The 21,703-nt window shown below is 41.0% G+C and overlaps 1 protein-coding gene across 1 annotated transcript in view; it reads right to left on the bottom strand.

Annotated features, from left to right (window-relative positions):
* Window positions 1-8,055: 8,055 nt before the first annotated feature.
* The window catches only part of LOC138157799 (transmembrane protein 132B-like), a 137,820-nt gene continuing 124,172 nt past the window's right edge, over window positions 8,056-21,703 (bottom strand). The window contains exons 4-5 of the mRNA XM_069083641.1: window positions 18,690-18,881; window positions 8,056-15,648 (exon numbers count right to left, since the gene is read on the bottom strand). Coding sequence (XP_068939742.1) covers window positions 14,491-15,648; window positions 18,690-18,881 — 1,350 coding nt within the window. The 3' untranslated portion in view covers window positions 8,056-14,490. The remainder of the gene's footprint in view (window positions 15,649-18,689; window positions 18,882-21,703) is intronic.

Below are 21,703 nucleotides of genomic sequence, written 5' to 3'. Positions count from 1 at the left end.
TGGCCTAGAAGAAATGGCCCAATGCAAATGAGCCAATGTGCATTGGCTCATGTCCACCATATGCAATCCAAGACAAGTCTTGCACCATTGTCTGTCTTGGAAATATAGCCTGGTCACATTATTCACCTTGTTCCATCCCGTTCCAGAGTGGATCTGACAGCCTCCAAGGTGAAGTGTTGCCATCTGAGACCACGTCACCTACTTCCTTAAAGTGGAGTGCAGTCCAGAGATGCACAATCTCTTGTTACTCATGAGTGGAAAGCTCTTGCAGCACTTGTGCATGACTAGCATCCCCTGGAGCTGGGCTTGGGAGGCGAGTAGGATTTTAACCCTAGTCTGATGAGTATAACGTTCTAAACCTTCACTAGTGAAGAAGGCCCACTCCCCTCAGCTTCCTCCCAGCTCTTAAGAATAGCATTTGTGGGACGGCTAGGGGGAACAGTGAATAAAGTACTGGCCCTGGAGTCAGGAGGACCTGAGTTCAAATGCGGCCTAGACACTTAACACTTATTAGCCGTGTGGCCTTGGGCAAGTCACTTAACCCCAATTGCCCTGCCTTCTCCCTCAAAAAAAAAAAGAATAGTATTTGCTGGCTTAACACCCCTGATTTTTCACAGCACAGTAGAGGTTTTATAGGCTAACCCAATAATGGGCAATGTCTTAAAGTGTCTTTGCATCCCCAGTTCTTACCCCATTTTTTTCTCACTAGATGTGTGATTTCATCCATATAAGGAGTTTATGATAAGTAATGTCCTATATCAAAGCAGATCTGGACCTTTCTGCAATTTATATTTCTAGAGAGCTGTCTGAGACACAAAGAGATTTACCTAGGCTCCCAAAGCCAAGACATCACAAAGGTGAGAAAATAGAGCCCTTCCTCACCCTGAGGTATCCCGCTACAGCATACTGACTCTGCCTGGCCCAGAGAAGAAACTTAATAAATGCTTGTTCATTGATTGGTAGAATGGAAGTTCCTTGAAGGCAGGGATTATTATACTTTCACCCAGCAGAGCACCTAGAAGATGCTTAATAAATGCTTGCTGGTTGACTGATTAATTTCTCCCAAATATTATAAGTCATACTCAGTCCTTTAGCAAAACATGCCACCATGGCTTTAAGAGAAAGCACTTTTCAAAGCATGCCATGATCAACAGCTTTCCTTGAACCCTGGGCACTAAGATCATTGAGGTTATGTTGTCAAAGTCATTTCTTTTCTTTTTTCCATGTCACAGAGGCCTAAAGATTCCAGGTCCTTGTGGATTCAGAGGTGGTTTGAGTTAGAAGGAACCTTACAAATAATCTAATCCAGTCCCCTCACTTTACAGATGAGGAAACTGAGGCTGAGAAAGGTCAGGTAACTGTCCATAGCTGGTAAGTAACAGATTTGAGGCTGCCTTTGTCCATTGCACTTTCCAAAGTCCAGGTGTCAAAGATCCCCTTTGTTTCAATTCAATTTTTATCTAGTGCCAATTATAGGTAATATACTAGCAGGCCCAGCTTTAAAAGACCCTCTTCCAAAGCCTTCACTGCCTATCTGACAAAAATATTCCTTTCTCCCCTCTCCTAATTCCATTGCAGATTACACTTCTCTTAGGTAGTATTCTAATTCTGGACCCCACGATCTTATGATCCTATTATCCTATGGTCTTCTGATCATAATAGAATAGTTGCCATGGTCACCTTTGATAGGCAGCTTAGTGTAGTGGGAACAGTTTGGATTTGAAGTCTGGTGATCTGGGTTGTAATCCAAGCTCTGCCACTCACTTCTGTGACCTCACTTTCTCTAAATCTCAGTTTTCTCTCCTACAAAAGAAAAGAGTTGGACTAGATGGCCCCATGCAGCTCACAACAGCAACAACCAAAACAACAAATTTGTGAACCCCTGATATGCAGTTGATGATTCAGACTCGAGTCTTCCTGGCTCCAAATCTATTATTCCGTCTACCAAAGCACCCCCTACAAAAGTCAGAGTCAGTGGTTAACACCTTCCATACCTTGCCATGGGACCTTATGCTAAAATGAGACAACTTCCCATCATCAAAACAAGCAATCGTTTAATGTGACAAGAAACCATCCAATTTCTTTTGTTTTCAAAAAAATGTTTCCATGTTCAGATTTGAGGAGTTTGCATCGAGAGGCAAGGCAGAATCCAAGTGCCATCTCAAACTGGTACTGAATCTGTGGGTCAAGAGAATACATCACACAAGCCCAAAGCATAGAGAAGCATGATATTAGAGAAACATGTTCTATTTTTTTTTTCTTCAACAATACCTGGCATTCATAAGAGAACAAAGATGCAATTCCCAGGGGGGAAGGAGGGAAAGATAAAGCGAATGAGATGGTGAGATCTTCTCAAAGGGATGACAAAATGCATTCACAGTTTGCACGTTTGACTTGAAAGCACCTGAAGGAGATTTCTGTGCCATATGGGCCGAGCTTCCGTGTGTGACCCTTTGCACGCTTCTGGGAGGGAGGGCTCATTCATTCCAGAGACCCAAACCCACCAGGACCCAGGGAATTACATGAGTTGCTATGAAGAAGGCTAAAAACCAAATTAAGTTGTGAGAAGACAGCATGCTGTTTAAACCCATATTATCCACAATGTTGTCAAATTTAATTTGCCACTGGAGAGGGCCCGCTCACCTTTTCTCTCAAAGAGTGCTGATCTGTGTTATACAATACAATACCCAAGAATGTCAGATTATGTACCTTGCAATGTGTTTCATATGACCTTCTCTTCTCGTAGGTTTGATCTTTCTCTTTTTTACTTCCTACTTCAATCTCAACTCTTGTCCTTCAAACACTTTGGGCCTCAGCTAAAATGAGGAGATCAAACATGCTTGGAACGACCCTCGTGTTGCGCATTTCTGCAATAGAGCAGTTCTAATGTTCGGTGCTGAACATAAATGCATGGTGTGTGTCTAAAAGCAATAAATAGAACTATCTGTGGAGGATGGAGTTCTACAAAGTGAGTTCTACAGAGGATTTATACAAAGTGCTTCTGCACCAGGATAGGGGCAAGCATGGATCAGATTTTCTGGGTTATGTGCAAAAGGTCTGCATTTTGACTCTTTAATTTCCTAGTCCTCCCGGGATCTTGATATGTACGGACTTTCTTAGTTTGTCATTATACAAGTCATCCCACAATGGGCAAGGATGGAATGGTACAGATCGTGAAGATGCACAGTTTTTCAGGAGACACTCATTACTTGGGCTTTGAGAATTTGTCCTCCACATATCAAAGTCATAGACACATAAAAAGGTCCTGAATAAATGCTTGTTGACTTGCCAACTTGAATTGAATTGAAATGGATTGACTTGTTTATGTTTCTCCCCATTTGAACATAAGTTCTTTGAGGGCAGGAACTACTTTTCATTTTTATCTTTGTATCCTTAGTGTCTAGCAAAGTAACTTGCACACAGTAGGCATTTCATAAGTGCTTGTTGATGTGACTTGAGTTGAATTGAATAAAAATGGATTGACTTGAATGACTTTTCTCCCCAAGAGAATATATGCTTCTTGAAAATATTATTGTATCTGAATCCCTGGACCGTAGCAAAGTGCCTGGAACATAGAAGGTGTTTCATAAATAATGAATGAATTCTTGTTGAATTATATTCAAATAGAATATAATTTTATTTGTTTTTGTTTTATTGGTAAGGCTCTATCTATTTTTATTACTGTATCTCCAGTGTCCAGCACAGTGCCCTGAACATAGATTCTTAATAAATCCCTGTTGATTTGAATTAAGCAAGGCAGTATGGTTCACAGGGAAAATAAATCACAATCTCAGCTTTGCCACTTGCTATCTGAATGATTTGGAGCAAGTCCCTTTACTTCTTTGGGCCTCAGTTTCCTCATCTGTCAAAAGAGGGTGCTGGACTAGAAGATAGCTAGCTAAGATCCCAATATCTATAAATTGCACTGAATCACCAATGTATTGTTCTTGAGAATGTCAGCTGTGTGCCTTCCTGTTTCAGCTGGCAATATTTACACAACTGGAAAATATGACAAACATATGAAAATAGGCACAAAACCAAAAGAAAAACGTCGAAATTTCCAATCGATTGTGACAGAGGAGAGGAAAACGCAAGGGTCTGGCACACATTCCCGCTACTCAAGGACATTCACGCGGAGTGAATGAACTGCATTATTTTGGTGCTGACTCCCCTGGCACTCTGCTCACTGGCCCCATGGAGGATGAGCAGGTCACAGATAGACTGACAGTGAAGCAATGAGTTTATGCAGTTCAAACTTTGTCATTAAAACTGGAGAGGTGACAATGATTTTCCTTTGGAAGCACTTTCCAGCCAAAGGGAAGGGAGAATGCGCATCAGGTCAGCCATCATGTAGACTGACCTAGCATTTCTAAGCCAAGAGAAATATTTGCAAGGGAGGAGGAAAATCAGTGTCACGCAGACTCAATTCCCATAGCAACAGTCATCTCTTTCTGTGTCTAAAGTACTTCATTTCTAATGGACAGCAGAGATGTGTCAGATGGCTGTTCCCCCCCCCCCTTTTTTTCTCAGACTCAGCTACGGGTCGGGAGCTGGGCAAAGAAACAGACAGAGGAGCCTGTGATCTTGAGTACAAAGGCCCAGTCCAGTAAAGGCAAAAGAGCCCAGCAACTCCAACCCATTGCACTTCTGAAAGAGGGGAAGAGAACATGAGACTGATGATAAAAATGACTGCCCCTAAGACAGAGATGATTACTTACAGAAGTTATTCCCATGGCCTAATGACCTTTTCCCACCCACCCAAGCTAAAACAGGGCTTCTTTACCTGGGGTCTGAGAACTTGAATAGGCAGATGAGACAGACAGATGGACAGGCAGACAGAAGGAGAGAAAGAGTTAGGATACATGTATAAAGAAATGATTCACAGATAATAGATCTATATTTAGGTCTGCATAGATATTATATATAGAGACAGAGAGAGAGACAGAGAGAGAGAGGAGAGAGAAACAAAGGGAGAGAGAAAGAGAGGGAAGGAGGGAGGGAGAGAGTACAGTGAGAGAGTACAGAGAGAGAGGGAAGAGACAGGATAGAGGTAGAGGAGAGAGAGACAGAGACAGAGAGAGAAACAGAGGGGGAGAGAGAGAGGGAGAGGAGAGAGAGAGAAGACAGGGGGGGGGAAGAACTGTATTTCAATCTAATTGGCTTCCTTCATAATCCTCTGCCATTTTATTTTGTACATTTAAAAACATAATTCTGGCTTGCCATCTTGGGGAGGACGGAGGGAAGGGAGAACAATTTGGAACTCAAAATCTTATTAAAAATGTATGTTGAAAACTTGTAATTGGAAAACATATAATACATTTACAAAACAAACCCCAATTCTGAGAATAGTCCACAAGCTTCACCAGACTTTCATGAGGCCCACACACACAAACACACACACACACGCACAGTTAAGAACCTGGGGGCTAAAAAGTCAGTCGACAAACATTTATTAAGTGCTTACTATGTGCTGGATACTGTGTTAATTGCTGTGGACACAAATAAAGGCAGAAATAGATACTGCTCTGAAGGAACGTACGTTCATGCTAATAGGGAGCCCACATGTCAATCACTTTGTACATACAAGATAAATAGCAAAGGGAAGGTGGCTTCAGAGCAGAAGAGAAAGTAAGTCTGTTCTCAGCTCAAGTGACCATATGATCTATGAGAACTGTATACAACTTTGTAACAAAATATATACCGGTGGAGAAACTACTCACCAGTCTTAAGTCAATATAAAAATCAGAGGACAAATATAGATGGAAACTCAACACAAAAAGAATTCACTCTTCCCAAGTCTCAAGGTGTATTTTCTTTCTTTTTTTCTTCTTCAGTTTCCGAAAGAGATGACATTAAATCACCTCATTCCACATCTGGGAGGCACCTCCATAGGTCATCAGCTCCATTTCCCTTCATTCCATGGAGAAAGGAAAACAACAATGCCCATAAGTGGAAAAACCAATGATTGAAAGTGCTTTGAAATAATAACGCTGATCATGAGAGTGGGGTTGCAAACCTCCGAGAGCATTTCCACTCATTCTCCTGCCAAATTTTCGGAAGCATTAGAGTGTTTTGTTCGGCTGCCTGAATTTCATGGAGACAATTTTTTTTTTGTCTCAACCTCCATTTCTTTGCTCGGTACTTGTACTATGGGATAAAACAACAGATCGAGCTTTGGGGAGCTATTAAGACGTACCCAGCCACTCAAGGCCTGCCAGAAACATTTCTCTTCTCAGACTGAAAACTTAGATGCATCGTTTACCTAAACTTTTCAGAGGAGGCGGGTGGCAGTCTCTTGATGCACATTCTTGGCCAGGAGAGAAAGCACCCAATTCGGTGTCTATTTTGGCAAAGAACATGCTTTAATTTGAGTTTTCAATGCAAAGACGGTTTCTACTTTATGAACAATTTTCAGACACCTGAGCAGGGGTCCCAAGTATATGTTTTATGACAGTGTTTGGAATGTAAGCAGAATGTAACCTCCAGGAGGGCAGGGGCTACTTTCTTTCCCCTTTCTGTTTCTGTCTCTACAGGCAACCCAGGGTCATAATAATAGCTAACGATTATACAAAGTCTACTATGTGCTAAGCATTTTTACAAATATCCTCTCATTTGATCCTCAGAACAACTCTGGGAGGTAGGTCTCATTATTAATTCCATTTTACAGATGGAAGACAGGGGTTTGAGTAAGTGACTTGCCCCAGATCACATAGCTAGTTAGTGCCTGAGGTTGGACTTGAGTTCAGGTGTTCCTGTCTCCAGGCCTGTCATTCTATCCACTGGGCAGCCTAATAATGCCATAATACATAATAGGTGCCGAATAAAAGCTTGTCAAATGAATGGATGGACTCTTCCTGCTCTGGGGCCTGAAGGCCTCCCAAATCATTCTGTTCCACTGGTTTCACAAGAGAACCACTGACCTTTTAGGAATGGAGTCAAAAGAGAAGATGGAGGAGGGATGACCCTACAGGTAGATTGTCCCATTCAACCGTAGCATCCTTCAGGAGATTGGTTGGTCTGGAGAAGGGGCCACTGATAAAACTGTATTTTGCCACAGGAGACTGGGAAAATATCTCCTTTTCTGTCTCTTAATCTCTGAGTCTCTCTGAACATAAAAATGAACTGAAGGAAACCTGTTCTCATTGCCCAGAGTTAACAAGAGACAAAAACTAAACAAACAAAAAACCCTAAGAAATTAATTGTCCTAAAGAAAACCTATTTAAATCCCATGGATTGCCACTGATTGGCAGCAAACTGGCATAGCAGATAGAGTGCTGACTTAAAAACAGAATGACTCAAATTCAAATCCCACCTTAGACACTTACTTAGCTGCATGACCCTGGACAAGTCACATATCTTCTTTGTCTCAGTTTTCTCATCTGTAAAATCAAGAGAAAAATGGCACCAACTTCACAGGTTTATTGTGAAGATCCAGGGAGATGAAAATATGCAAAGCATTTTGCAGACCTTAGAGGCTATATAAATATTACCTATTAAACCTGTGGAAGAGAACCAGTGTGGTAATTACCTCCAGTGATGCAGACTTGCCCCAAATCCTCTCTAATTGACAGTCTTTGAGAACTTCCGGCGGGGGGGATGAATATTGACTTGTGCATCAGCCTACAGCTAATACACGTAATGTTAGGACTTGAATATAGGTCTCCTTGACTCCGACCCCAACCTTCTCTGCACTAGGTCATGTTCTCTCTCTATTACTTTTGTTCTCTGAAAATTCCAATGGAACCCAAACCAGCAGTGGGCTCTTTTTGCTTTGACTTCTACAATAGAGCATAGACATGAGAGAATGAAATCCAGTGAGTGGATACATAGTAAAACCCTAGGATTAACTATCCCTTTCCATCCCAGCTCTTGAAATGGTCACTGGCTGTTTATTGATTCCCATTGGCAGGAGGATGGGGGCAGGTGGTGAGGAGACCTTCATGCCATCTTAAAAAAAAAAATCTGTCTCTTCTCATTATGGGTTGCATCCTGTCATCCTTACAAATGGCTGAAATAAAAGGGTAACGTTTTTATGGTTAAAATAATGAAACAGAATTGAAGAATGTTTAAATGTTTATTTCCATGTTAAAAATGATGACTTACCCTGTGGTTAGAAGACACCTTTATATCGGAAAACTTTATTTCTGAAATATTTCAAGGGGAGGAGGGAGAGGAAGCAAAAACAAATTCCAGAGAACAATGAAAAATGAGGTTTAAAGACCTCAGCATCACTACCAATAACCCCAACAAAAAAACTCTTTTCTTTCCAGGTCAGAATTGTTGAATTCCTTGCATTTCAAGAGGGTGTAACTTGTCAGTTTGCTTCTTCCATTTAAATATTTCAAGGGGTGATGTATGTACACTGTCAGCGTGCTACCTTGAACATTACTCCCTCCAAATGCATTCATTCCAATATACCTTTTAGCATCTTTGCTATATCGTGTGCATTAAGTTCAAAAAAGAAAAAAACAAAAAATTCATTCTATGCATTTAGCATAACTTTACCATTGTCCATTTAAAATACCTCATAGGTTATGTAGTTATTCATATGATATACTATACAAGAAGGATGTAGATCTCCAACCAACTGCATGGTAGACTCCTACAGGGGAAATGCCCTCCCTCAATGCATATAGACTATGGCTATGACTTAGTAGATTAATGTCTGAGACTCATAAGGATCTAGAGACTTGGCCAGGGTCACAAATTTGATAAGTGTCGGCGAGGAGATTTGAACCCAGATCTTCCTGATCCCAAGTCTAGCACTCTACCCATAATGCCTCACTTCCTCTCTATATGTTACATAAAATGGTGCTTGGCCTTAAGCTAAGAGATCCATTTATACTTACCAGTTAAGCCATATCTATTCCCACACACACCCAGTGGAGTAGAGTACTGAGTCAAGCATTGAGATAACTCTTTTTTTTTTTCATTTCAATTATATGGATATATTAGGTTAAGGGCCCCTTTGTTCGATCTGAATGGTCCTTTTGGGTAGTTAGACAATGCACTGTTGTAGAAAGAATAGTAAGTAGAGAGTGGACATTTATTTAGTAAGGAGAACCCTGTCTAGACCTGGCTATGCCATTCACTAACTGGGTTAGTCCCTGAACCTTTCTAGACCTCAAGTTTTTCTTGAGGTAGAAGGGGTTGGACCAGATGCTCTCAAAGTTCCTTTCCAGCCATCAATTAGTATTATTCTTTGACTTAACCATTCTGCATCAGAAGTGGTAGGTCTATGGGGGGCAGTGCAAGGAATGCTGGCTCTGTAGTAGGGTTCGAGAACCCGGGTTGAAATCTTAGCTCCTAAACACATGCAAACACATGTGTATATGTATGTCATATATGACATAATACATATGTGCATTGTGTGACTTTGGGCTTTAGGAGTTGTGTGGAGTTGTCTGACTTCAGGTTTTAAGAAGATAAAAGGATTAGATTAGATCAGAGGAGTGAAACTCAAGGCCCTCAAAAATCCCCAGTGCAGCCGGAACCAGATTAAAATATAATCGGGAAATGTTTAACAAAATAAATAATACAAATAGATAATGTTAATTTGTGGTTTTCTAAGCCTCAGGGATTCATTTCCATTTGAGTCTGACACTATTAGATGGGATGATCCCTCAAGCTGCTCTTTCCAAGTTCTAATTCTAAGACTTTATGATTACCTTAGCAAAATTTTTAAGCATAGATTACAACCAAAAGGGCCTAAAAGGAAAGAGATGAAAAATTATTATTAAACAGATGTGCCAATGGGACAGATGCTCTGCTTCTCACTATGCCAGCTTGGATAATATGCAAAATAAAATCCTCACAATGGCAGTTTTCATTGATTCCACACACAAATGGAAGACATGCCATGTGTGTCCTAAAATATGAAAAAAAAAAGAAGAAAAGAAAGGGGGAAAGCACTTAGTATCCTCTCACCTTGCTATCTAATGGAGTGATCAATTTACCCTCAAATCTCTTCTCAAATTCGTAGGAATCTGATCTCTGCTACTTTTTTATTGCCTTTGGGATCTTGGACAAATCACATAGTATCTCTGAGCCTCAGTTTCCTCATCTGTAAAATAAGAGAATTGGATGAAATGATTTCTAAGTTCCCTTCTAGCTCTAAATCAGCTCTAAATCCATTGTCTAGTGAACTCTACAGGTTAGTTTATTGGTGGCCAAAAGAAGTGAATGTTTTTCAGGTCTTTATTAGAAGAAGCATGACAGAGAAAGGAAGGCATAGTGTCTCTGTCCTCTGACCTGGTCCAACCTCATCTGGAGCACTGGGTTAACTTCTGGGTTCAAGAATCTCATAATTTAAGAAAGACATTCATAGTTGGAGAGTGTCCAGAAGACAGAAACCAGGACATTGAAGAAGCTTGAGTTCTTATCAAATAAGGAACAGCTGAAGTGACTAGGAATGAGAACAAGTTTGAGACCAAAAGAAAAGAGGGCTGGGGCAGGGGAGATACATGATAGCTGTTTTCAAATATATGAAGGGCTCTCATGTAGAAAAGGGTTTGAACCTGTTCTGGTTGGGCCAAGAAGGCAGAACCAAGAGCAACATGGGAAAGTCAACAAAGCAGGAAATATACAGTCGGGGTCAGGACAAACTTCTAACAATGAGAACCATGCCAAAGTGGAATGCGCAGCCTCAACGTGTGGTGGTCCTTCCAACCTCTTCACTGAATGTCTTCAAGTGGAGGAAGGATGAATACTAGAGTAGGGCTTCCTTTCCACTCTGGGTTGGCCCAAATGTTGCTGCTGAGATCCCTTCCAAAGCTGAGATTCTGTGATTTCAGGATTTGGTGAGGTTTTTTTTTTTTGTTTGTTTGCTCTCTCCCGCTTTTCTCCCACCCAATTCTGAGATTCTATGAATTTAAGAGCCTGGTGTCTCGTGGAGTGAAATGTGGTACTGGGAGGGTAAATCTCAGCTTTTATTCTCAAAAGGAAAAAGCAGCAATGATTTCCAATTATTTCTCATCTAGGGACTTTCTCTGGTCAGGTCTATATAGTTCCACAATCACCGGACTATTTCAACTCATAAAAGCATATATCATTCAGTCCATAGGTTTTTCTCCCTCTATATTATCTACATTAAGAAAACTATGGACAGATCAGGATTTTTTCTCCTGGTGTCTTTAGTAATCAGCAAAGAGGGAAGATCAAATTACAGTCATATCTTGTATATGAATGATCTATAAACTGATACCAGTTATTTAGAGGTACAAAGTATTTGAAAACAACTGCCCATCCCAAGTCAACTCGACACTGTCTTGCTCTCTCACTCAAAAGATATCTTGAATGGGATGTGATGGTTCACACCTATAAGCCCAGCTACCTGGGAGGCTGACTGAGCCTGGGAAGCTCCTTGGACCTACAGGGCTGAATTGCAATGGACCAAGTTGTTTCAGAATTGTTAATAAGCTCAGCATTACGATGAAGGGGCACCAAGAACAGGGGGCCACCAGGTTGCTTAAGGGCAAACCATCCCAGGTCAGAAAAAAGGTCAAAGCGTCTGTACTGCTCAGAGTAGGATCAAGTCCATAAGTCACCCCTGCATGCCCAGCCTGGGCAAGATAGGGAGATACAATTAAAAAAAAATGAAGCTAAGGAAAATGAAAAGATATGTCAGCCAGTGGCAGCTCACAGATTCTATCTGATTTGGGGGTGGTTGGGTGGAGTATTCCAATGTATTTTTAATGGGCTCAGGTTTCTTGTAATGAACAATGACAGTCTGTTACAGAGGTCCACCTCTGGCTTCTTAGTCCTCATCCACATAGCTTTTCTCTATGCGGCCTCCTATAGCTGCCATATGCTAAAGGCCTTTGTGCTTGTCCTCCCATTGCACCCGCCCACTCCTAGGAAAAACTCTTAATTTGCAAACTGTTTTAACTACAGTTCTCAGTGCAAAAGTGAGCTCTCTTTCAATTGAATTAATTTTATAGTTAATTTATTTTTCCAAATCCTGCTGGTAACAGCAGGAAGAGGGAGGCCTGGCCCACTCCTGGTTTAGTTTAGTCCCCTTCATTCCATTAATTTACCTTCTTTATGCTCTTAGGTCAAGCAAAGAGACTCAAAATAGAAGAAATGAAAACTTCTTCTGGTCTCATTTGACGAATCCATTTTAAAATAGTCTTAAAAATTTCCTAGGCTCAATAAAAAGAATTACAACTGGAAAGAAATTTAGGAATCAGCTGATCAATTCCCTTAATTGTGCAGATGAAGAAACTGAGGCCAAAAAAAGGTAAATTACTTGTCCCAGTTCACAGAGATAGTAAATAGTAAGGCTAGGATTAGAACCCAGATCCTCTTGATCATTCTTTCCATTTTACCATGATGTTTGTCTGCTGTAACTGACTTGCTTGATTGGACAAGGATCATATCTATAGGAAATACCTTAAATTTTAGTTCAAATAGCTCCATAGCCATCTCTTGCCTAACTCAAAAGTCCTCCCACCCCACTTCTTCCCCCCAAACTTGGTTTATTTCTTTCTCATTGACAATTCTTTTTATAGCAAACACTTCTCAGAGCAATAAAATTTCATCCTTTGGCCCAAAGGAAGGGACTTTCAGATTTTACCAAACCTCTGATCTTGACCACAAATGCAACAGCCACAGAAAGCTGGCTTCAGGCATGACTCATCTGAAGTTTCTCTCCCAGTAGGCTCTGGTACATCCTACCTGGTACCTAGTGGTTGTATAACTAAACCCCATTATCCTGGAAGGATGAAATTAAGGAAGACCTTCTTGACAATAGACATGATTAAATCTTGGAAGATATTTTAGGGGAACTTTGTGGAGTCTCTGTTCCTGGAAATCTGTAAAAATAAAACTACTAATCCCATGTCTCATATGACTCAATCAGCCATCAACCTAGATAGAAAGAGGCAAGTGGACCAGATGACTTGTTCAGCTCTCTGCTGCTCATCTTATGCCACTGGTAAACACCAGTGGCTCAAGAAAGCCCCTCAGGAGAGGTCACTCTAGCCCAATGCTGCCCTGTGCCAGCAAAAATGAAATAAAGACCTTGACATATTTTCCCTGATGTAGACTTAATTTCCATTTCACTGATGGGATCAACCATTCTGTTCTTCCAGTGATATTTCTTTTAGGTTTAAAAAATAAAGAGATGGTTCATTGTCTCCTTTTTCTTTTCCCAGCCTTTGTGTTTGTTTGTTTGGTGTTTTTTTTTTTTTCATAAAAACTGTTCCATCAACTGAGGAACAGTCATTTCTTTCTGATGATTTTTTTGGACAACATCCATCCCTTTTCTCCCTCCCTGCATATCCTACAAAAGTTTTGTCTCTTTCAGAATTATGATAATGGATATTTTTCCAAGACACTGTATAGATGGATTTCTACATATTGCTAAATTGGAATACCATTTTTATTAATAATAATAATTATTGTCTGGGGTGGGGAGGAGGAACACAGAGAGTTTAATCTTCTGCTATTTCCTAGGCAATTTTCTTTCTGCAAATATCAGTTCTAATTTTAGATCTCCATTTGGATAATAAAATGTGTTGACCACAGCGTGCTTATATAAATACAGCTGTTTTAATTGAGACATTTTTTTCCCTCTATGAAATAGGGACCCCTAGTTTTCCATTAATTTCCAGTTGCCTGGGACAAAAATAAACTGACTAATGCCCCATTAATATCCCCTCCCCTCCAAACTTTTCAAGTTGTAGGTAGAAAGGTGCCAAAGGACATCCTCCCCACCTCCCAGCCTGCTACCAGGGATTCCAGAGAGGAAGAAGAAAAGGAGGAGATGAAGATGAGATTCTTAGGGACTGTCCCTAAAAGCTAAAAGATGCCAACATGGAGAAAATCAGCATCCAGGTAGATATATCATAAACAGCATGGCAAAGACGAGGAACTAAATTTTTATACAACTCAAAAGAATCCCCAAAAAGGAAAGTTTGAGATTTCTTCTCTTCCATTGTCTAAAAGAAAACCAGAGGCCACGTGAACTAGGGGGTCGGTATAAATGTATATAAAAACTATGAGCACGGCTCATCACAAATAAAATGAAATGGCTACATTCAATTATCTTTCAAAGATGTCTATTCTCAGGCCAAGGGCAAGGAAATGTCCACTGTGCTTTACAAAGGACTAGGAATAGAAAAAAAATCAACCCCCAGGTCCTAATTCCAAACGGCTGTCCATCATGAGATGCCATGAATCTCACACTGTGTCCCGAGGGGTCAGAGTTTATTTGTATTAGCACTGTGCTAGTACCAGGCAGTATCAAAAAATGGCTGTCTTAGACCCCTTCCCCCCAAACCCTTCCAGTATCCGCCAAACGGTTTTTGAGAGGGGCACGCCCCGGCTTCAAATGAAACCATCATAGCTCTGCTACCCACATGTGAAGTGGTCCACCCAGACCTCCGTGTCTTGAGCTCAGCTTCATCCTCCCCTATTGCTGCCAGGACTTCCTCCTCCACCATTCCAAAACAGAAGGCATAAAGGTGAATACAAACATAATAAAGTAGTTTACATCTGGTCTTGCAGTCTTTCCATATAGTCTCTAAACTCTTGTGAATCCCCAAGACTCATATCTGGGCAAACCCACTTGATGTTATCGTCACTGTCAAAGAGGATGGAGTTGGTGTATGGGCCTCCGTCCTCTGGAAGAATAGTGGTATATGAAGTGAACTTTACTCGTTTCCTTTTCGGGCCAGGATTTAGAGGTTCGCTTTTTAATTCTTTTTCATAAACATAATCAGAAGGCCTAAGGAGTTGGCTGTGCAGGGCCGTCTGAGAGCTGCCATTTAGAAGGAAATTGCTCTCCTCGAACTGCATCCCACGGTCGAGCATGGTGGTACACTCCTCCGATGGAAGGGAGATGTCCACGGGGTTCTCCAAGAGCTCTACTTCATTCCCGAGCCAAACCCAGTCATGAGAGTGGGGGATATTTCCTTGCTCGCTCACTGAAAACCTTTTGTGCCTATACTTCCAAGCAAATGCCACACAGTTGATTAAGAAGACTAAAATGGCCAGGCAGAAGACGCAGAGGAGGGCATACATGCCGATCTCTAAGTCTGTTAACCCCCTAGAGGTCAGTGAAAGATCATTGGGATTATTTGGCTCTGGTATCTCCACTTGGGTAGGGAAACTTGTAAAGGCATCTGGATGATTCTGGAGTTGGCCCTTCTCAAGGAACTTGTTCCCCTTTCCCTCCGGAGATAACTGTGGGGTTGTGGATTTATTGCCACTTTCTCCCTGGCCGATAGAAGTGCCATGTTTGGACCATTCTTGTATGGCCCTCTCCTGGTCTCCTTCCCTCTCTATGGAATTACTGAGATGTTCTTTATATTCACGATTGACACCCTCAATATCATTGGTGCTTCCTTGGTTCTCATCCATTTTCTGCCCAAATTTTACCCTGACATTTCCTTTCCCAACTGCAAGGACACTCTTTCTCTTGGTCTTCTGACAAGGTTCACTGATCATCATTTCTAACTTGATCAATGGCCCTTGCCCTTCCCCTTCAGCAACCACAATGGGCCACTTGGACTGAAGGCTTGGCTGAGCAGATATCACCATCTCATCTAGTGATGTGACAGCAACAGCAAAATCCTTAGGGTCATAAATATCTAAAGGAGTCACGGAACCATCGCTGAACAAAAGCCAAGAACTGACTATTGCTTCCTAAGGAAAAGAAAAAGAGAACATGACATTATAATCAGAGTAAGAGAAAATTACTCATATACTCATGCACTTATTTATTTTGGACTCAACCTATGATTTCATTGGCATAGGACAGGTTCCCATGAAGTTTGCAATCATTCAAAGGGCTGCACTTGAGGACCTAGAGGGCCACATGTGGCCTTGAGGCCGAAGGTTCCCCACCCTGGCACAGGGGATTCCAGGTGTAAGAAGCCTCTGTAGCAACGTAAGATTGAAAATTATCTGCAACTTATAGTCACAGAGAGACACTTAGAAGTTAAGTAGAAAGCCCAAGATCACACAGCTAATATATATCAGAGGCAAAACTGAAACCTACTATGATAGGCAGGAACTGTTATCACCTTTGTCTCTTTGCTCCTAGAAGACAGCATAGGTCCTAGTACATGGTAAACATTCAATAAAATACTTGTAAAATTGAATGCTAACCCCTAGTTTGGCCCTCTTTCCCTTATACTATATTTACTCTAGCATGTTTGCACAGAAATGCTTATACCCTTCCTCAAATTATTCTGTATTTATGCTATTCATACTTATATGTGGATATGTTGTCTCCCATGATATTATGTAAGCTTTTCAGGGACAGGGACTGTTTACTCCTTTATCATATGTGTACCCCTACTCTTTTGTGGGATACCTAGCACATAAAAGATGCTTAATAGATGTATATTATTTGATTGATTGATTTCTGTCTTTCAACTCCTATTACCTAGCATGTAAGATGGCATACAGTACATACTTATTAAACACTTGTTGACTGCTCAATTGATTGATTAATGGACCACTTGGATTGAAGACTTGGCTGAGTGGACAACATTATTTTGTCTAATGAGGTGACATTAACTGCCAAATCCTTGGAATCATAAAAGTCCGAGGGTATCACCAAGACATCACTGAACATGATCCAAGAATTAATAATTGCTGGTGAAGCATTTGATTTTTTCTTAATTTTACAAGATTAGAAAAATAAGCATGATATGCATTTGTTTTATTTGGGGTGAGTTTTAGAGGATATTGGGTTGTTACTGGTTTGGCCCATTTGTTTTTTTGGGGGGGTGCTATTTGCATTGTATTGAACTAATGTTAGTAATAAAAGCATATCTCCATTGGCATAAAGACCCAGTGATTTTGTTTAATGGATACTTTTTTTAATTGCATTAATTTATAGCATGACATACAAATGAATTTGGCTGTGACCTTTCCAAAGCCCATTTTGAAATATCAGGCAAAGCATCAGAATCATTTCCAGGTGCAACTAATCAGCCCACATCTCCAGAAAATACCACTTTAAATAACTTTATTAGGAAGTCAGCATTGGAAAAGGAATGTAGGTGCTCACTTGAGGTACTTAGAAAAGGATGCATTATGAGTTTAAGGTACTTGAAAGCCAAGATTCTTTCATGGTTCCCTTCTCAAAGTATTTCTGTTTTAAAGTCTGAAAATGAGAGGAGTGTTTTAGACCTGAGATAATTATAGTGTAAACCAACAGCAAATTGGCACACATGAGCCAAGCTTGCAAAAGGACCTGAAAGGAAATCTGAAAGAATAAAAAACCAAAAGAAAAAAAAAGCCCACTGCTTTGGCAAAAGTAGAGAAATTTAATCTTTCTGTCATCTTATAGCAGGAGACTTTCAATGGAGGAGAAAAACAGATAGCCAAGCTGATGGCAATTTGGACAAGTGGTAAATGTATAAATTTACAAAAGAAGGTTCATCTTGAGGGCAGCTAGGTGGTACAGTGAATAGAGCACCAGTCCTGGAGTCAGGAGGACCTGCTGAGTTCAAATCCAGCCTCAGACACTTAACACTTGCTAGCCATGTGACCTTGGGTAAGTCACAACACCAATTGCCCAGCCTTCCCCCCTCCAAAAAGCAAAAACAAACAAACAAACAAAAACCAGAAGGTTCATCTTACACACCAGAAACAGTGCTCTCCCAAAGTGGACTGGGATGAATGCCTTGGGGGGATGGGGTCCGCCTCCCTCAAAGACTGGATGAGCCCTTATCAGGGGAGTTGCAGATGGGATTCATGGCTAAGTATGGGTTGGAATCTTTGGCCTCTCTGAGGTCATTTCTGATTATGGAACTAGTCCCAAAGAATCAAAGCTAGAAGGGACTATGGAGTCTAGTGAGTCCAACTCCCTTATTTTGCAAATAAAGGAACTGAGGCCCAGAAGGATTAAAGATATTTAGGATTCTAATATCACAGATTTAGAACTGGAAAGGTCTTCAGAGGCCAAGTAGCCCCCTCATTTTGCAGAGGAAAAAACTGAAGCCTAGAGTGATTAAAGTGATTTAGGCTTTTAAAATCACAGATTTAAAGCTGAAAAGGACCTCAGAAGTCAACTAGTCTGATGTCCTCATTTTGCAGATAAAGAAACACAGCAAAGTGACTTTCCCAAGATCATACTAGGAGTTAGTGACAGAGTCAGGATTTGAACTTCTATCTCTGATGTGACATACCGTGTTTCCCTGATAATAAGACATTGTCTTATTAAATTTTTGGACAGAAAAACACCAGAGGGCTTATTTTCAGGGGAGGGCTTATGTTGTCCTGCCTCAGCTCTCCTCCGTGGCACTGCTCTCAATGGCGCCAGCAAGCAAATCACTGGGGAAGAACAGGATGACAGCGCTCACTGCTGCAGCTCTGATTGGATGCAGCTCGGAGCGCGGTGTGCGTTTCACCCAGGGGGAGGGGGGCAGTGCATACAGAGGGTACCGTAATGTAGCGTGTAGCGCAGGGGATCACCTTCACTACAGTAGCAATCTCAATAGGGCTTATTTTCGGGGGAGAGCTTATTTTAGAGGAATCTTACACAGTAAGGGGAGGGCTTATTTTCGGGATAGGTCTTATTATCGGGGAAACATGGTAGGTCCTCCAGTGCTCTTTCTACTAGGACACAGCTTTCTCTCCCAGAGGCACAGGGCTACCTCTGGGAGATCTCAAATGAGGCTTCTTTATATTCCAGACTCCCATCTTGAATTTATTGGCAAAGGAAATCCTACCTGTTGTGGGGCATGAAGAATATCATGAGCAGATGCTGTTGAAACAATGGCTCTTTTGTTTCCTTTGTTGGGTTGCAAGGAAAGAGATAAGCCAGCCACGAGCTGTACCCCTAGGTCTGTGATGGTGACCCGATCATCCAGTACTATGACTGTCTTCTCAGCCAAGATGGAATCGGAGAGAGGTGAGAGGACCTGAAAAAAAAATAAGCACCAAAACATGTATTTCTTTGTCTTTGTTTTTGCTTCCCCACCACCACGGACAAAATGTGGTGTTCTAGGAACTTTATAAATGATTGTGGGGTTGAGTTCTTCTCCATGCAGATAGTGAAAACAAAGGCAAAATGTATAGAGTTGTGTTTTGTTTTGTTGGAAAGGAGTGGTTCTGGATCCTTAATTTCATTGGCCCAGGAACTCCAGGAATGGAAACTTCCATTGACCCAGATTGGGAACTTAATCTATAATCTATAGTTTTAGAGAGTGACCTGTGGGCACTGAAAGGTTAAACACCTTCCCCAGGGTCATACAACTAATATGTGTCTGATAAAGGACTTGAATTTGGTTCTTGTCAACTCCAAGGCTGACCCTCTTATCCACTGTGCCAATGCTGCCTGCCTCTCAAAGAGAGGAAAATAGACCTTGATAATCACCGATGTTTTCTTTACAATCATAACTTTGTCACAATCATTTTAAACTCCATAATTGATGTTTCCACCAAAATGTTCTCCCAATTTGCAGCTAAATGAACGCACTTGCCAAAATGGTCTCTAAAAGCATTTCTTAATTGTTCAATTACTTTTGCCAATAGAAGAAGACAGCATCCTAAAGATATCAGTGAAACCCATTTCTTTCCTTTGATCTCAGTAACAGCCAGCACAGAGCTCCCTTCTGTAATAGCAGTTGGATTTAATTGGATGACAAGTATCCATGTCTTATAAATAATAACAGTAGCAGTATTAATAGGATAAGGATTAGGACTGGACTTTTGATTTCTCTGCTAAGAGAACTCTCAGAGGAAGAAATTTCCTCTCCCAATGTGGTCCACCACTTTCTTTACAACCTCTAGCCTTACAGACTTATCTCTCCAAGTAGTAATTATGATGAGGAGGATAATGATTTGTAATGAATAGTAAGAATGACAATGAAAATAATAGAGAGGTAGTGTGACACAATGGATAAAGAACCACCTTCAGGGGGGCCAGATTCAATGTGGCAGCATAGAAGCAAGAAAATTCAGTGAGTGAGCTCCCACCATAACCACCTCAAATACCTATAAAATATTACTCTAAACAAATTTTAGAGCTATAGAACCCACAAAGTGACAGAGAGAAACAAATCTCCTGCTGAAGGCAGCCTGGCAGACTGGCAGGAAGGGTCCATCACAGCATGCTGGGAGCTGAGCCCAGCCCCACATGAGCCCATGGTTTTAGCCTCAGGGCACCCCAACCAGCAACTATTGGAGTGGACTTCAGGAGAGTGGATCACCAGCAGCTGTGGTGGTTTCCAGAATTATCAACCCATAAATGCCAAAGACAAAGAAAAAGTCAGTGTGGAGTTTGCGGGAATAGGGGGACTGAGAGTGCGGTCCAGTCTCTACCCCCAGGGTGGGAAGGCAAGAAGCAGCTGAGGTGCAGCAGCCATGCAGCCGCTTCCATGTAGCTACTTCAGAACTCCTGGCCTGAAGATTGTAGGGGGACCAAGCAACCATTCAGAGGGATAATCGCTCTTACTTTAACTTGCTTAGATCTGGATCACTTTCTTGAGTGGAGGTCCTGGGATGTGTGACCAGGTGCCAGCACCTGTGGAGACTTCTGAGAGGGTACCCAACTAATAGCTCTGGCAGCTACAAAAACCCCAGAGATTTGGGACAAAGTTATCCTCTCTGGAAGAAGAGTTATACTGTGGCAAAAAGCTCAAAAGTCAAGTAATTGAGTGGCAACATGAGCAAGCAAAGCAAGCACAGCAGTCAAACCTTAGATTCCTTTTTTGGGGACAAAAAGGATAGAAGCATGGAATGGGAGGAACAAAATGAAGTCATAAATCCTGCACCAAAAGCTTCCAAGAAAAATATCAATTGGGTACAGGCCATAGAGGAGCTCAAGAAGGATTTTGAAAACCAAGTAAGAGAAGTGGAGGAAAAATTGGGAAGAGAAATGAGAATAATGCAAGATGACAATGACAAAAAGCAACTCAATAACCTGACTGAAGAAAATAACACCTTAAAAATAGACTGACTCAAATGGCAAAAGAGGCCCAAAAAGCCAATGAGGAGAAGAATGCTTTAAAAAGCCGAATTTGCCCGATGGAAAAAGAATTTCAAAAGCTCACTGAAGAGAATCATTCCTTCAGAATTAGATTGGAGCAAATGGAAGCTAATGACTTTATGAGAAATCAAGATACTATTAAACAGATCCAAACAAATGAAAAAATAGAGGGCAATGTGAAATATCTCATTGGAAAAGCCACTGACCTGAAAATTATATCCAGGAGAGATAATATAAAAGTTATTGCACTACCTGAAAGCCATGATCAAAAAAAGAACCTAGAAATCATCCTTCAAGAAATTCTCAAGGAAAACTGCCCTGATGTTTTAGAACCAGAGGGCAAACTAGTGGTTCAAAGAATATACCCATAACCTCTTAAAAAGAACCCAAAAAAGAAAACTCCTAGAAATATTATAGCCACGTTCAGGAGTTCCAAGATCAAGGAGAAAATATTACAAGCAGCCAAGTAGAAACAATTTGAATATTGTGGAAACAAAATCAGGATAACACAGGACCTGGCAGCTTCTACATTAAGGGATTGAAAAGCTTGGAATATGATATTCCAGAGGTAAAAGGAGCTGGGATTAAAACCAAGAATCACCTACCCAGCAAAACTGAGTATAATATTTCAGGGGAAAATATGGTAATTCAATGAAATAGAGGACTTTCAAGCACTCTTGATGAAAAAACCAGACTTGAATATAAAATTTGACATTCAAATACAAGAAGCAAGAGAAGGTAAACAGGGAAAAG

Source organism: Petaurus breviceps, unplaced genomic scaffold (assembly GCF_028583685.1).
Source record: "Petaurus breviceps papuanus isolate PSGF00001 unplaced genomic scaffold, PetGlider_PUasm1.0 101, whole genome shotgun sequence".
Lineage (NCBI taxonomy): Eukaryota > Metazoa > Chordata > Mammalia > Diprotodontia > Petauridae > Petaurus > Petaurus breviceps.
The sequence above is the reverse complement of the archived record's forward strand: the minus strand, read 5'-3'. Positions and strand labels throughout refer to the sequence as shown.